This window comes from Salvelinus alpinus, chromosome 11 (assembly GCF_045679555.1).
Source record: "Salvelinus alpinus chromosome 11, SLU_Salpinus.1, whole genome shotgun sequence".
In the NCBI taxonomy this organism is placed as follows: Eukaryota; Metazoa; Chordata; class Actinopteri; order Salmoniformes; family Salmonidae; genus Salvelinus; species Salvelinus alpinus.
The window spans coordinates 49,548,021-49,565,258 of NC_092096.1; the positions used below are offsets into that span (position 1 = coordinate 49,548,021).

Below are 17,238 nucleotides of genomic sequence, written 5' to 3' on the forward strand. Positions count from 1 at the left end.
TTTTTTTACTCTGGTTGTACATGTAACATGCTGGTAGAAATGAGGTAAAACTGATTTAAGTTTCCCTGCTTTAAAGTCCCCGGCCACTAGGAGCGCCGCCTCTGGATGAGCATTTTCTTGTTTGCTTATGGCCTTATACAGCTCGTTGAGTGCGGTCTTAGCGCCAGCATCGGTTTGTGGTGGTAAATAGACAGCTATTAGTGATGTGATTGATTTCAAGGTAAAACATTTTACCATTTTAAGGTCAACCCTGTAATGTGAACTGAACGCTCATTTTAATATGGTGAAACTATTAATTTGTGAATATTATTTTCAAAAGAAACGTTGAACAACAATCACATTGTAAATGCAGGTAAGCTGGTTCTACTCTTTCTGGCAAACTTCTGGTGTTTTGTGGTAGAAAACTAAGCTTGCATTTAATTGCACCTCCATGTTGCACACAATAAGCTTCCATTTCTCCTCTCACACAGGGATTTTTGGATGAATTAAGATGAAATCGTCAACCCTTTTACTTTATTTGGCGCTTAATATAGCCATTTTTTATTTAACCTCTTGAGATGGGAAAATTCTCTGCCTATATAACCGAATGTTAAATTATGTGAAATAAACTTACATTACCGAAATGGGATTGATTTCGTGGAACGACCCAGTGACCTTTCAAGTGATCAATATGTTTAATATCCCCCCAGTGCTACATCAGGCTATATGTTGTAGTAACCTCTTATGATCTAGGCTATTAGTTTTCCAGGCTTACTATAAAATCCCTACACCCTTTTACATTTCCCTGTCTAGGCGTCTGTTGCTGATGAGGCTGGTTGATGCCATTTGCCCTCAGTCAGTCGTTAGTTACAATAGGCCACATGTAGTAAGCCTCTTGTGACCTACATTTGCAGGAACACAAACAATGTAATAACCATTTTTTGGAAGCAGGCCTCAAATTTATCCTCAATCTATGTGTTGCTGAGGCTGGTTAGTAAGGATGTGAGCATTTTGGGTGATCTTAATGGTTCGCCTGGGCAAGGTGTGTGCTGTCCTGCTCCAGGGTTGAGCTCACTGACTGCTTCCTCAAGTCTGCAAAATAAACACACCGGCTCTATTTCATTACAGAATGAGACTCGGAAGCTAGCGAACATCCGTATTCTCTCTCGTGCGTGCTGTGAGCTAGCTAGCGGAAGAGTCAGTCTCATCTGTATAAAACAACGTCAATTCTTAAACACGTTGCCGCGACAGATTTGTCGACCTAAAGAAAGGAAGCATATTTGATCCGTCATCTAACGGGAAGGAAACGGGGTTGAGTGGAGACTAAAATGGAAAAGCAGTCGGTTGGAGGAGGAGATAGCCCTGCGCTGCCGGGAGTACCGAATCGAAACAACAAGCCACGAACGCTGGCCAACTCTGGATCGACACAGGCTAGCGTGGAGACATTGGACAGGTGAATATATAGCTTTTCCGGTGTCGCTACAAAACTGTTAGTGTTACTAGCTACACTGTTCTGATGATTTTGCACTGGGCAGTAGAAATATAAGAACGAATTTCCCTTTCGTAGGCTGCAGTTGTTAGACATTGTTTGTCATATGTTACAAAACGTTTAGAATGTTACTACAGCGTTCGTTATGTTTGAGTATTGGTTCTTGGGCGGTGTCGTGTATAGGCCTATCGTTGTAGAAAAGTGCTCTTTCCTAGGCAATAGCCTGCCTGCATGCATTTAGGTACTTGTTTGACATATGTTGTTAGTGTTATTTTCAAAGAGTTTAACGTTTGATCTTCAAAGCGTTTCATTGTGCTGTAACATGCAGTAAATTCATAGTAAGCTACTGTGTCTCTTGTGTATTTCGGCATTCGGCAACGAGAGCGCCAGATGGGCGTAGGGATTTGTGCTAGTAATGGGTCGTTGAACGGATCTTTTTGGTGAACGTCGGGAACTGAATCGCATCGGTGAAAGAGCCGTTCATTTGGCGCCCTGATTTTGCACACTGCTTTTTGAGCTCAAAAGATTTTCTACAGATAAATTACAAAATAATGAGGATGAATCCTCACTGCATAAACAATAAATAGTGGGGAGAGCAAGTAAATCTGGTCCACGCTCTTTTTTGCAGTGCGTTTAAGAAAAACGTAATATTCCATATTTGGCCAGTTAAAAATGTATTTGAATGCGCATTTCACGAGCTGACATAATGGCAGACTTTTGGGCTTCACATTGGGGATTATTTTTTTATTTTATTGTTCTAGGTCGTTTTTTTAAACATTGTGAAAAAAGAGCCGTTTGGGAGCCAAATGAGCCGGCTCGCCGAAAAAAATCGGAATGCCCATCACTAATCTGTGCCAAGTGAACACGCCCCTGTTCTAAAGCAGTGGCTTTGCCCAGCACGAATCAGCCTAACCGCGACCTATTTTTGCCCAGATGTTGCAAACAGGCTTTTTTAATGTTATGTAGCCTACTACTGTGCGTGACTGACTGACTACCTCTGGTATCTCTTAAACATTGCTCTCTTTCTCCCTCCCTTGAAACCACTATTGAGCCCTCTGTCCCACTCTGTCTCTTTGTTTTTGTGTCCCCTTGTCCCTCTCTCCTTTGAACTCTCTCTGTCTATTCCCCTCTCCCTCATGTCTCTCTCTCTCTCCCTCTCTTTCTGTATATCCCATATTCCTTCGTCTATCTGTGTCTCTCTCTGTCTTTCTGTATATCCCCTATATACCTTCGTCTGTCTGTTTCTCTCACCCCCCTCTCCCTTCATCCCTCGCCCAGTCCCACAGGTTCTCATGTGGAGTGGTGTAAGCAGCTGATAGCAGCCACCATCTCCAGCCAGATGTCATCCATAACCCCAGACACTGCATCCAGAGACTTCAAGGTGGGGGAAACACGCGTGGTTGGTCACATGCACAAGCACTGATACACACACACACTTGCTGTTTGTAATAGCAGCCTTATGACAACACACACAAATGCACACACAATAACAGGTTTGGACACACACGTCATAACCTGTGTTTTCTGACTGACAGGTTGGGAGAAGGACAGATCTCCCAAGGGTAAGGTTAACCATAGCAGCAGCAGTGTTGCTTGTGTGTGTGTGCTTGGTACCCAGTGTAGAGTGATTTAGGTAGTCTTCCTATGCTGAGTCTTTTCTATAGCAACTGACTCATTGATGCAATGTCATTCTTTTTGCAAAGGCCACAGTCAACCTTTTGTCTGTCTCTCTCTTTGCACCGTTCAGAAAGCATTATTTTAGTCTGTTTCTGAATTGAGGTTATAGCTTTTGTATTCAGCGTGTCAATGCTTCTCTTGCCGTCTGTTGCAGCTTTGCCTTCCGGTGATACACCACTGTTCAGGGGTCTGCTAGGCCTATCCTTTAGCTCTGTGTGTTTTGTGTATGTGAGTGTTAACCCGGAGAGTGTGGTTGTGTGTGTAGTAACTCGGTGTGTGCGGTTGTCTGTAACCCACAGGTGTCCAAGAGGCCTGTTCTCAGGGTAAGATTTGAAGACTGGTGGCATCTACCCAACAGCCTTTTTAATATTTGTAGGTTATCTTAGTACAACCTGTCAAGAAGTGTGTAAAGTACAGCGCAGTGTGTTTCTTTGTGATTACCTACATATCGTTTATTTGTGATGTTCTACTGCTATTTTTATGGTTGTCAGCTAGTTCTTTGTGCAGTAGTTTGTAGGAGTGGTCATGCTGTTTGTACCTGTAGCTATTACTTTCAAGGATAAAGATACTGCGGGTCTACAGCCTTCAAGGTCAAGGCCAGCGTTTCCCAAACCAGAGGTCGCGACCCCGTGTGGGCTCGCCTGATTTGAAAATAGGGTCGCGAGAGAAAGTCCGAAATATGTTTTTCATTGTGCTTCATTCATGGAACCCTGGTTTCGTCAGTAGCCTCCGGTAGCCACTAGATATGGTTGTAATAAACCGAGCCGTTTCTGTTTACTTCCTACAAATGTGGCTCTATCTTTTCTAAATCAAACTGGGGGGAAAATAACAGAATCAATAACCAGGTTTCCATCCAACCTTTTTATTAGAGTAAGGGAAATGCCGGATAAAAAATGTCACGACGGGCCTGATGGAAACAGCAAATTTGTCGCTTAACTTTCCAAATGTCAACAAAATCTTTTTGTGTCGGTAAAATGTATTGTGTGTGGAATCGCCTTTATGCGCAAATATTGATATAATAACCATCATATCGAAGTGAACTTGGAGTCACAAGATAATGTGTTGTGGTCCTCCCACTACGACTCGTGAAAACGTGCAGTTTATTAAGGCTGCAGATGAAATAAGTTACTTCACAGGGTGCTGAAAGTGCACAGCGATGAGGTTGATGCTCCTTTCCAATAACTATAGAGGGTTTTATTCTGGTGACATGATGATAGATGCTTGACTGCCGTTTGACAAATAAAAAGAATCTCGCTCTTTTGTCCATAATAATCTCATCGTGAAGTAGGCTATACCTGCACTGTATCTGTGAGCTGTTGGCTAGAGCGCACGTGCCAATATCAGAGAGGACACACTCGCTATATAACGCAACAATTTGTGTGACAAAACCATCATTGGAATTTCGTGGGCTCCTGAGTGGCGCAGCAGTCTTAAGGCACTGCATCTCAATGCTACAGGCGTCACTACAGACCCTGGTTTGATTCCAGGCTGTATCACAACCGGACGTGATTGGGAGTCCCATAGGGCGGCGCACAATTGTCCCAGCGTCGACCGGGTTTAGCCGGTGTAGGCCGTCATTGTAAATAAGAATTTGTTCTTAACTGACTTGCCTAGTTAAACAAGTCAATTTGATGTAAGCACCTCTGGTGGGAAAATGTACATATTGTTTCTCATTAAAATCTGTTGCCAATTGGATGGAAACCAGGCTAATGATGATGATCTTTTATACACAGAAAATCCTACAAACTCATTAACTGATGGTCTTCTCAACTTCTCTATACCCTTTCTGATCCATTTGTCATTTCAAACCATACTTCCTACATATTGAAATGCTGTCAAAAGTACTGTCAGACTGATTTGCAATATACTAAACATTAGCCGTTGATTATATCACTTTTTCTTCCATAGTGAGGTCGCAGCTTTGCTCCCTTCTTCACTTCCTGTTAGAACTCTACTGACTAACTATTCTAATTTCTCCACAGTGTTTCACCCACTTAATGCTCACGTCCGGTCTCTGTGACCTTCTAGGCCTCAAAGACCCTTTTATCAACCTCTCTGCCACTTCTGCATTCTCTCTTTCTCTCACGTTCTCTCTCTCATTTTCTCTTTCCTCATTTTCTCTCTTGTTCTCTCACCATAACTTGCAACTGTAAGAGAATTAACTCTTCCCTTCGCTCTCTCTTTCTCTCCGCTTCCACGCTTGCCTTGCCTCCCATCTTGGTCCAGGACTTTATGGAAAGGGGACATTGTTACCAAGGCGATAGTGACTCTGAGCTTCCCCCCCACGCTTTGGCAAGTTTCACTCTCTGTCCATCACTCCCTCCATCCCTCTCTCCTGCCCCTTCGGCCTCCTCTGTTCCTTATCTACTGCTGCCCCTTTCCCCTTGTCTATTTCTCTGTCGCTTTCACTCTCTCTTCTCCCCCCTCTCTCTCTCCATTCCTTCTCTTCCACCTACAACCTTCGTTTCATTCTCCTTCTGCCTCCCCCTCTCTTTGGCTGTGTAGCTGTAGCTCGGACAGTGAGAAAAGGTTCTGCTTAGAACCAGATGTTCTAGATCTCTGAGCTGGTTCTATGGTTCTATGTTCTAGGCTCTCAGAGACGGAACCATGCAGGTCCAGGTGGATGAGGTTCCACTGGTTCCGGGAGAGACCATCAAGGCTGTGGGTGGGCATCCATTCTGTGTCTCTGTCTTCTGTCTCTCTCTCGCTGTCGCTCGCGCTCACGTTCTCTCGCTCTCTCTCGAATCCAGCCACTACTTTTCTGTGTGCCTCTCCCTCTCTCTCGAATCCAGCCACTACTTTTCTGTGTGCCTCTCCCTCTCTCTCTCCCTCTAGATCTCTTTTTCTCCATTTGGACTTCTTTTCCCATTTTCTCTACCTTTCTGTTTTCCTCTCTCTTGTCTTCAGCCTAATATGAGAGGAGCTCTAGTTGTTGACATGTGTCTGTTTACTTTGTTGTTTGTCCCCTCAGCCAAGGATGTGATGTACATCTGTCCCTTCACTGGCTTGGTGACAGGAACCCTCACCAGCACCGACTATAAACTATACTTTATCAGCCTGGAGAGGGTAAGAGCACCCACATACACACTCAAGTTTGACTCAAGCTTGACCCTTGTTCACCCAATTCTTTATTTAAAACTTTTATATGTAAACTTCCCCATCCTGTTCCCGTCTCATTCCCGTCCCTTTCTCATCCCACTATTTTCCCAGGATACTCCGTTCATCCTGGATGTGAACCTGGGAGCGATCAGTCGTCTCGAGACCATCAGTGTCCAGAGTCATGGAGAGAACACACAGGGCATGGAGATAGTCTGTAAGGTGAGAAAGCACACCCTACTACTGTTATAAAGCCTGCACAAGGCTGTTATAAGCAGTCATAACAATCGCCATCGGTGGCAAGAGTCATGAAGGGAACACATAGGACATGGAGATAGTCTGTAAGGTAAGAGAGAATACAACCCAGGAGTTACACACACGTAGGATTCTCTGTTAAAATGCATGTGCTTGCCCACAGGTTTACGAATTGTGTACGAGAGTTGAAGGAAGGATTGTTGGAATATCTGATTTCATTTGTGTTCATAGATTTTACTTATAAAAACTCTCTTCTCCTCTCCTCTCTCTCTCCCCTTTCTCTCTCCCTCCCTCCATCAGGACATGCGTAGTCCCAGGTTTGCCTATAAGAAGGAGGACGCCAGCCAACCAGAGATAGTGGAGGTTCTAACAAAACACACCTTCCCCCTATCAAATGGCCTGGTAAGACCTGTCAATCAACCAATACAGGGCGGGAGTTAAGGACCCTAGCATTCTGATAGGTGCCGGCATGTAACTCAATATGGGTTGTGATCTTAGTTAAAATCCTTGCTTGTTCATTTGTTGAGACCTGTCACTTACTCTCCCTGTTTTATCCCTTTGCAGCCCTTGTTTGCCTTCCTGTATAAGGAGAAGTTTCTTGTGGACGGATGGAAGGTGTACGATCCCATATCTGAGTACAAGAGACAGGTAACCATGGCTGATATTAGCTAAGAGAACAGATGACATAAAAAATAATATTCCTGATTTTCCAACATTAGAAAATCAGAAATGTCTGTGTAATTGGAGAAATCCTGTGTTAGTAATTAGAGAGATCCCCTGAGATTTATTTGCTTTGAGTCTTAAAGTCCTTTGAAATGTTTCATGTTGACTAACGTATATGTAATGGATAAATGCAGACGTTCTGTACATTACTTTGCAAGTAATGGACAACTAAACACACATTTACCGTAAGAAATAACATGTTTTAAATTCTATTTTCATTTTGATATGTGAATACATACCTTCAAATTTTTCCACTAAATCTGGCGGTTGTTAGTTCCAGTGGCGATTTTAGCATGTAAATCTTGGTGGGGCAAAAAAACGTGGGATGCATGCCAGCAAAGCCACAACACTAAACAATACATTAATTGAAGTAGAACGGTGATAAACGGTGCCCACAAGCTGTTAGGGCCTACATAAAGCTGTCCCAACAGCAGAGTCCCAACACCTTACCACTGCTACACCTGGCTATCAGCGGAGTCTTGTTTGGCAGTGAAACAGTTAATTCAGCCTCATTTACTTCCTTTAAAAAAAAACATAGCTGATATGGCTGACTTGCTTAAAAAAATTTGGTTTCTGCTGACAATTGAGATGTACAAACTATGGCATAAGGGGACGGCAAGCGGATAAGAGGCGATCCATAATTTCGATTAAGACATTAATGAGCGAGCTAGGACGGACGTAGTCAATATAACTATTTGTTCAGCACTTTTGAAATGTACAGCAACAGAATTCAGAACATGGGCTATTCCTAGTGTTCTTCCTGTATACCAATTCAGAACCGTAAGATAAATAAAGGGGGCATATAAGCAGACAACGAAAGCTCTTACAATATTCGATGATTACATTTCTCAAAAACAGGTTATAGGCTACATGTGCACCACAAGTCAGAACAGTAGGTGAAAATAGACCAAATTATTAGGGTGATAAACATGGGCTACTAACAGCTTACTACACAACATACACTTAGTATTACTTTCTTAGCTATAGTATGCATATGAAATCATTTATGCAATAGCATACAATACATTTTTGGACTCACCTTGTTGTGCTGTGCTCACTTGAACAGGAAGGTGGCGCGGCGACCCTTCGTTGGCAAATTCTGTCATCAAACTTTTTTACAATTCCGAGTTGGATGAAAGTTCAAAACGTATTTTCCCAGTCGTAGCTCGTTTCCCCCCCCCCCGAGTTCCCAGTTGTCTTGAACTCTCTAAAGTCAGATTTTGCCGTTCCGAGTTAACAGTTGTTTTGAGCGCGGCACAAATCATGCTTCGTTGACCGAATGGCCAATGTTGAATGTTTATTATTTTAAACTAGGAAAAGCGACCCTTAATCTTAGACTTTGGACCATACATCCACTCCACTGAATAGCAGGCTAATGATTGTTTTCCAATGCTTGCAGTTGGCCACACTGATTCCTTCCAAACCACTCATTGTTGAATTTGTTATTTCCAACTTGTTGTGTAATGTTTATGGCCGATGAGCACCGATATGTTTTATCTATCATTTCTCTTCATATGACAAGGATTAAAAAGGATTTGCCAGTGGAGTGTTGATTCATGATGATAACTGCTAGCTAAGATTTTGAAAGTACGATGTTGACATGATCAGTCCAATCAAAGCTACCGTAGATATGTGATTTGACGTCATTTTATCTGTGGCCAATGACTTTGAGACATCTTGGATGGGCACATCTAATGTAACTCTATGACAGCACCCAATAGGCTAGAATATTTTTGCTCTACCCTTAGACTTGGAGGTGACTCTGTCCCCTTGAGTGACAGAACACTGAGCCAATCACAGCGTAACGCTCAGTGTCTTCTTGTCGGGACTTTGTTCATTACGAGGATATCATTCACATTGCATATCGAACACTAGGCTAGAATCTAGCTAAATAGTTTGTTGCTAGGAAACATGCTAATGTGACAACTGAATTCAACAATATCAGTTGCTGAAAACCGCTGATCAAACTACAAAAATGTGGGAGGATTTGACAGCATAGCGCCACTTGCGTCATGACTGCAACATTGAAGAACCGAGGAAATTCATGTTCATCCCATTACTCGCCACGTTTGGTCATCAGATGTCTCTGCAAAAACAAATGAATGCTAGCTTGCTAGCTACGTTTTTTTCCTCGTTCGACCTGCGTTTACAATGTATCCAATATCCGTTTGTGTGGTTGTTGGTTTAGCTTTCTGTAACTTTGTAGCAAGGATGGTCTTGCGTGTGCAGTGTATCTGTCCCAGAGACATCCAACTGTCCCGTATATCTGTTTTTAATGGCAAGAAGGGCGTTCTAGAAATGGGCAATCAGAAAATAGTATTAAACAATACTGTAGTTAAAGAACTGATGAATGAACTGTTCTTCACTACATTTAGAAGTTCTTGTATTCCTGCTCTCCCCACACCAGGGTCTTCCCAACGAGAGTTGGACCATCAGTAAGATGAACAGTAGTTATGAGGTGTGTGACACCTACCCTGCCCTGCTGGTCATCCCCACTAGCATCAAGGACGACGACCTCAAACGAGTTGTGGCCTTCAGGGCCAGGCACCGCATACCGGTACGTCTGGGGATGTGTGGGGGTGGTATGTGTGGGGGGAAAAAATAATGTTTTACCTGTTGGTGCTAGCTTTGTGTATACTGTGTACATGTTTAAATGTGCTGTTATTTTGAAAGTTACCTGGCAAGATTCCTCAAATGTTATCTTCAAAATTATGCCGAAACTTACCTTGTACCCCGCTAGGTGTTTACCATAAATCCACCCAGAGAGCCCAGGCCACTATAGTCCTTAGCAGCCAGCTAACTCTCTCCTTCCTTCCTCGCTCTCTCGCTTGTTCTCTCTCTCCTTCCTCTTCTTTAGGTATTGTCATGGATCCACCCGGAGAGCCAGGCCACTATAGTCCGTAGCAGTCAGCCTTTAGTGGGACCCTCTGACCGGCGCTGCAAGGAGGACGAAAGATACCTCCAGACCATCATGGATGCTAACGCACAGTCGCACAAACTCACCATATTTGACGCCCGACAGAGCAGCGTGGCAGACAACAACAAGGTGATCTATTACAATTTAAGACCGATGTAGTCAACTGGAGACCGTGATGTAAGCATTGGTGTTCAAGCTAAGTTTGACTTGAATCTCAGCTATGTTCTATATCACTCTGTGTTTTATGGTGACCGTAAAGTGATGGTATGGTAAATGTCTGGTATGTACGGTGTTTGAGCATTTTTGGTGAATGTCCTGTAACTGTGTCTGCCTGTTTTGAGGTTACTCTTATGTCACACCACCAGCTCTCCAAGGGTTATTGATTACTTCATGTCTGTTTCCATCTCTTCCTCGCCTTCTGCTGCATTCCTCTCTTCTCTCTCCTGCCCTCTCCCTTTTTTCATTTGATATTTTTTTCTCTTCTGTTTCTCTTTTGCCACTCCTCCCTTTTTCACTCTGCTAAATGTCCTTTCCATCCCTCTCTCCCCTAGGCTAAGGATGGTGGTTATGAGAGTGAGAGTTTCTATCACAACGTAGAACTCAACTTCCTGGAGATCCCCAACATCCACGTGATGAGGGAGTCACTGAGGAAACTGAAGGAAGTGGTCTACCCTAGTACCGATGAGGCTCACTGGCACTCTGCAGTCGACCAGACACACTGGCTAGAGTACATGCGGGTGAGGACTCTGTTTCTCTCTCTCTCTCTTTTGCTCACAGGCGCATACACACACACTGGCTCAAGGGAGAGAGACGGATACGCACACAACACATTTTCACAAGTCCTTACATATCACCCCCCCCCCCTACCCAGGTCCTCCTTGTGGGTGCAGTGCGTATAGCTGACAAGCTGGAGTCTGGTAAAACCTCTGTGGTGGTCCACTGTAGTGATGGGTGGGACCGGACAGCCCAGCTCACCTCTCTGGCCATGCTGATGCTGGACAGCCACTACCGCACCCTCAGGGGCTTCCAGGTGAGTAAGAAGGATGGGAGAGAAGGGGAGAGGGAGGGTGGGAGCAAGAGAAAGGGTAAGTGATGAAGAGGGGACAGCCACTACAGCACCCTCAGGGGCTTTCAGGTGAGTAGGAGGAAGGAAGGGAAGAGAGAGGGAGAGCAGACTGTGGTGAGTGAGGAAGGGAAACCTTTGTCTCTGTCGTCATTAGTGTTATAAGTAAAGTATAAGAGGTGTGTCTTCTCAGGTGCTGCTGGAGAAGGAGTGGATCAGCTTCGGACACAAGTTCGCCGCGGTGAGATGAGTGTGTGTGGTGTCCGCATGGTTTCTTGTGTGTTTTCTTAAAGATGTGTGAGGGGATCTTTGTATGTGTGTGTTTAATAACCTGTGGGTGTGTTTCTCAGCGTGTGGGCCATGGGGATGAGAACCATGCCAACTCGGAGAGATCACCTCTCTTCATCCAATTTATAGACTGTGTCTGGCAGATGACCCGACAGGTGAGTGTTACACACACACACACACACACACACACAGACAGAGACGCACGCACAGACACAAACACTCACAGTAGATGCACATCTGGTGAGACTTCCCTGCTACACACACACACACACACACTCACATACAGGTAATTGTGTAGTTATACTCAATCTGTCTTTCTGTCTCTTTATTTGTTCCAAGTTCCCTGCAGCATTTGAGTTCAATGAGTTGTTCCTAATCACCATTCTGGACCACCTCTACAGCTGTCTCTTTGGTACGTTCCTCTACAACAGCGAACAGGAGAGAGTCGCCAATGTAAGTATCATTTCTTCACCGGCGGGGGTGGGAGGCTGAGTTACAGTTCTCAGCTGGTCTCTTACAGTAAAACTGTCTATGGAATGTTAATTGACTCCTGCCCATCTGTCTCTTCTTCTTCCTTCTTCCTCCACAGGAAGTCCAGACTAAGACAGTCTCTTTATGGTCCTACATCAACAGTCAACCAGAGGACTTCACCAACCCGTTCTATGTGGACTATGAGCACCACGTCCTGTACCCTCTGGCTAGTGTTAGACACCTGGAGCTGTGGACCGGGTATTACGTGCGATGGAACCCCCGTATGAGGCCGCAGGTAGGGGTGTTGTGCACGTTTGGGGGTGGAAGTGTGCTTGTTGAGGAAGGAAGGAAGGAAGGAAGGAAGGAAGGAAGGAAGGAAGGAAGGAAGGAAGGAAGGAAGGAAGGAAGGAAGGAAGGAAAAGTGTGTGTGTGGGGTCTGAAATCTGTCTTGCCTACTTCTTACATAAACTGCTTAACTGTGTACTAATCGTACTATATACTATTTAGAAAAACTAGAATTTAAAAATATATACAGTATATTTTAGAATAAGGCTGTAACAAAATGTGGAAAAAGCGAGGGGGTCTGAATACTTTCCAAATGCGTTGTATGTTTGTGTATATCTTACTAACTATGTATCTCTCCCCATCAGATGCCAGTGCACCAGAACCTGAAGGAGTTGTTGTTCCTGAAAGCTGAGTTACAGAGGAAGGTTGAAGAGCTACAGAGAGAAGCATCTTCATCACACGGCTCTCTTTCCTCTTCATCAGAACGCACATCATCACCGTCACACAGCGGGGGCACGCCCCTACACACCACCGTCTGAATAAATACACACACACAACACCGTCTGATACACACACACACACACACACACAACACCGTCTGATACACACACATACCCCTACCAACACGTTTGTCTTTGTGTTCCCCTAGTTTTTCACATCAAGTGTTTTTATCATAGAGAAAATAAGTACACACTTGTAACAAAGTTTTGTTCTTGGTTGTGTTCAAATAAGAGAAAAGATATATGGTAATGTAATTGTTGAAAGAAATATTACAGTATTGAGAGAAATGCACCATAGTATTTTGTTGAACGTTGAAAGTGTAAATATAAATAGATGTAACTAATATATTTCTACCGACCAAAAGTAGTATACTCTTTACGAATGACAACAATTTCTAATTGAATTCATATTTCATATTTTTTATAACTATCAACAGCACTTCTTAACTGCCACATTCCAGTAAGCATGTATTAATAAGCATGTTATATCAACTCAATGGCAGCCTATTCCCTATAGGGCCCGTTCAAAAGTAGTGCACTATGTAGGGAATAGGGTGCCATTTGGAGTGTAGTCTGAATAAGATCTCTCTCTCTGTACTAACTTAACCTGATCCAGCTGTGCCATAACTATTACTCTGTAATATAATGTGCCCCCTCTTCCTGTCCGTCCGTTTAATGTGCCCTGACTGGAGGTTTACCTTTGTGTATGTTGTGTTCCTATCAACACGTTCCATTGAAAGTCTCTTGTTTTTTTACTCTGCATTTTTAGGTAATTTTTTTCTATTCAATGTGCGTTTCATTTCTATTCAATGGTGATATCCATATGATCTGTATTATATCTTGTACTCTTGTTATCTGTGGTATTCCTTTGTGACTTTTCTTTCATTGTGCTGATGCCAAATCCTCATTTTAGGTTACCATTTGCACCAAGATGCTCTCCTTGCCCTCTGCCGACGTTAATCAATGGTAATGTGGTCTGAGCTCGTATCCCCATTGTGGCTTTGAAGACACACTGCAGCAATACTGCTATCCTATGATACCCATTTCCTTTTCCTCGAGGATTAGATCAATATCATTTAAGCCTAACTAACCTTAATGTCTTTGACATGTGTGGTTTCTACTGTATTATGGTGGTTATAACTGTTTCCTGTGTCGTGATGGTTATAACCACTGTTTCCTGTGTCAAGTTTATGTTCTCATTACTGTGCTGCAACTTCATTGAACTCTTCCGTGGTAAATGTGATGTTTATTTTCCAATTATTATAACCTATTGTTTTTCTTTTAGTTATTTTTTGGGTTGACATGGTCAAATAACTTAAGGATCGATTCGTAACATATTTTCTATTTTGGCACACAGAACCTAGAGGCCATGAGTAACTTGGTGTGTACATTTTTTTTTTTTTTATGGCACCAATTGGCCTATAGGTGGTGCTGTTATAAACAGTCTCACTTACGCCCTCATATCCGTCGCCCCGTTTGACCTAGAGACTTGAAACATTGTATGTAGGTGAACAAATTTGCTTCAAGGACCCATAAGGTCAGGATAGATTTTCCTCCATCTTGAAAATGTACAAATAACACCAAATTCGGTATGTAGGCCCATCTCTTAACTTAGCTTGAGAAACGCTAAAGTACATTGTGTCAAACTCATTCCACGGAGGGCTGAGTGTCGGCAGGTTTTCGCTCCACCCTTGTACTTGATTGATGAATTAAGGTCACTAATTAAGGGGCGGCAGGTAGCCTAGTGGTTAGAGCGTCGGGCCTGTAATTGAAAGGTTGCTGGATCGAATCACGAGCTCACAAGGTAAAAATCTGTCGTTCTACCGGTGAGCAAGGCAGTTAACCCACTGTTCCCCGGGCGCCAAAGACGTGGGTGTCGATTAAGGCAGCCGCACCGCACCTCTCTGATTCAGAGGGGTTGGGTTAAATGCGGAAGACACATTTCAGTTGAATACATTGTTGGACAACTGACTAGGTATACCCTTTCCCCTTTTTCTCCTTCCCACCGGAACCCGATGGTCTTAATTGAAAGGAAAAACCTGCAGACACTCGGCCCTCTGTGGAATGAGTTTGTTACCCCTGAGCTAAATGATTGGTTAAGAGATGGCTGAGTTATTGATAAATCAGGACATTTGATTTGACGTGTATTTATATCCTTTGTAAATCCACTCCACAATGGCCTGGAATCAACTGGAAATGTTTTAGGGTAATCCATGTTAAGTTTGGCATTGAAATTAAAAAAGGAAACTTAACAATTTACTTTTATGACTATATAATGGTAATGCTTAAAATAATCATAAATATTCTCATGGACTAAAAGTCAGAAACTCAATTTGGTATTTGGACTCACAATAGTCCCTAAGGAGTTTGAGAAATAGTATTAGCACATATGGTAATATGCTATAAAAAAAACGTAAAATCTTCTTCCCCTGAACTATATGACCAAATTGAATGTAGGCCCATAGTTTGAGAAAAGCTAAGGAATTGGTCAATAGATGGCAGAGTTATTGACAAATCAAAAATCTGTGTGTACATTTAAACCACCTCACAGTGGCCTATCAACTTGAAACTTGTCGCTATTTTGGTATTAATATTTTTTTAAACAAGGAAACTATTAACATAATTTATTGAATATTCGAAACATACAATATACTTGCAGTGAAGCCGCTCAACAACTATATCATACCGGTCATCCAACAGATTCCCATTCAGAGCAACACACAGAAGCATCCAGGGTCAATGCCCTGCTCAAGGGCACGTTGACCGATCTACCACCAGGCCAAAAAACGTGAACCCGAACCCTCCAAGACCCCCCCCCCCCCCCAGTTCCCCAATAGCTGTCCCTCAACCATTTGAGACCCCTCCCACAGTCCCCCCCCAGCAAGAAAAATGTACAATTAAAAATACAATTAATTCCATTCCCCACCCCCGAGAACTTTTTAATGTTTTATTTTGACTTTTTTATCTTTGACCATTAACTTTTATCTTTGACCATCATTCTATCTCCCACACAGCATCCACTCCCACTTGTCTCCAATTCCACATACCAATCCTGAGCTTCCCTCAGCCCATCCCATCTGTCTCTGCTGGCCACCCACTTCGGGTTTCTACGCGACACATATCTTTCAACTATGCTGTGATGTTTAACGTACAATTTCAATCTATCTGATCGAATAGAATCCACAGACTGTGAGTTGAAGATAAATACTTTTGCTACGAGTATTAGTAATTGACTGACCCGGTCTCTCCAGATCTAACAGGACAATTTCTAGGGTCAATTTTAGATCAATGCTATGCATTTTCAGCCATTCCTGAACCTGAGACCAGAAACCGGCTACCTGAAGGCAATACGAAAATAAATGGTCTATTGATTCTGTACCCTCATAACAAAATCTGCAGAGCTTCGATGGTTTTATGCCTCAAATATTCAACATTTTGTTGGTGGCAAGATTCTTTGCATATGTAACACTAATGCTCAGAATGATCTGCAATCATATTCTCATGAACCGTACGGCAGATTCACTCCAGATGTTTTCTTTACATCATTACATCAGTCTAGTGGTTTTGGGGAAAAATAGTTTCCGCATTCAGATATGGCCACACTGTACATATAGATGCACGTTAGCACATATGCTAATGTGAAAAATCATCTTCTCATGAACCTTAAAGCCTGTCACATGCTTCCCAGTCAAAACAGTTTGCAAATATTATGACAACATTTTGACGGTTTTTGTTATTTTTTGCCGACTGTTCGCACACACAAAAATGTTTGAGGCAAGTCGGTTTGGTAGCCGAAGTCTACGCCCACTGATGGTCAACGGTACTACTCGTAATAGGAGTGGGAACTATGGACAGGATTCTTCAATTAAGTGTTTTTTATTCAACGAGAGACAACTAGTTTTCATGAGAAAAAAAATCGCTTGATAAATACTGCACCAAACATCTTAGTTTGATGTAAAATTGCACGACTAAGACCAAAAATGTCAACATTAATTACAGAATTCTTGATTTATCTTAGATTAATTCTGACTTTTTTGAGGAAGTGTATACTGGCTATGTTGTTGCTATGGTGTCTCAAGAGAGACAAACAGTGATATTGTAGCTTCACTCGTTTTTCAAGCAAATGTCTTTTGGGGGCGTATGCCAGTCACAGGAGTTTGCTTCGCCCACACCAGGGCTATAAAAAATTAACCGATGGACATGGGGCCATGGAATTTGGTATGTAAACCGTATGTATATGGCCTTAGAAGCTGTGTGAATATTAAGTCACTGCAACCTTTAAAAAATATATTTTTTTATTTAACCTTTATTTAACTAGGCAAGTCATTAAGAAAAAAATATTATTTACAATGACGGCCTACACCAGTCAAAGATGGACGACGCTGGGCCAATTGTGCCCAGCAGCCGGTTGTGATATCACGGCCGGTTGTGATACAGCCTGGACCTTAGTTGGCTGCACCAGACCAGTTGGTGGGACTATAGATGTCATTGGCAC

At 42.9% G+C, this 17,238-nt stretch overlaps 1 protein-coding gene across 8 annotated transcripts; it reads left to right on the plus strand.

Annotated features, from left to right (window-relative positions):
• Positions 1-1,012: 1,012 nt before the first annotated feature.
• LOC139534869 (phosphatidylinositol-3-phosphate phosphatase MTMR1-like) lies at positions 1,013-13,981 on the plus strand. 8 transcript variants are annotated; one of them, XM_071334362.1, is made up of 18 exons: positions 1,013-1,432; positions 2,747-2,849; positions 3,004-3,030; positions 3,445-3,468; positions 5,735-5,810; positions 6,117-6,211; positions 6,356-6,463; positions 6,797-6,898; positions 7,061-7,144; positions 9,627-9,776; positions 10,077-10,265; positions 10,688-10,873; positions 11,008-11,166; positions 11,393-11,440; positions 11,550-11,642; positions 11,827-11,940; positions 12,077-12,253; positions 12,609-13,981. In XM_071334362.1, exons 1-18 carry the CDS (start codon positions 1,308-1,310, stop codon positions 12,780-12,782), a joined length of 2,034 nt encoding a protein of 677 aa, XP_071190463.1. In that variant the 5' UTR covers positions 1,013-1,307; the 3' UTR covers positions 12,783-13,981. The 8 variants fall into 8 exon arrangements, with proteins under 8 accessions (XP_071190463.1, XP_071190464.1, XP_071190465.1 ...); XM_071334365.1 differs by having other exon boundaries at positions 1,302-1,432; positions 2,755-2,849; XM_071334363.1 differs by lacking the exon at positions 3,445-3,468.
• The last annotated feature ends 3,257 nt before the right edge of the window (positions 13,982-17,238 follow it).

Bases quoted from the DNA above. Each gene is read 5' to 3' on its own strand.
- LOC139534869 (XM_071334362.1), top strand. From the start codon at position 1,308: ATGGAAAAGCAGTCGGTTGGAGGAGGAGATAGCCCTGCGCTGCCGGGA. The intron at 6,464-6,796 runs GTGAGAAAGCAC...TCCCTCCATCAG, and splicing joins GCATGGAGATAGTCTGTAAG to GACATGCGTAGTCCCAGGTT. The intron at 12,254-12,608 runs GTAGGGGTGTTG...TCTCCCCATCAG, and splicing joins ACCCCCGTATGAGGCCGCAG to ATGCCAGTGCACCAGAACCT.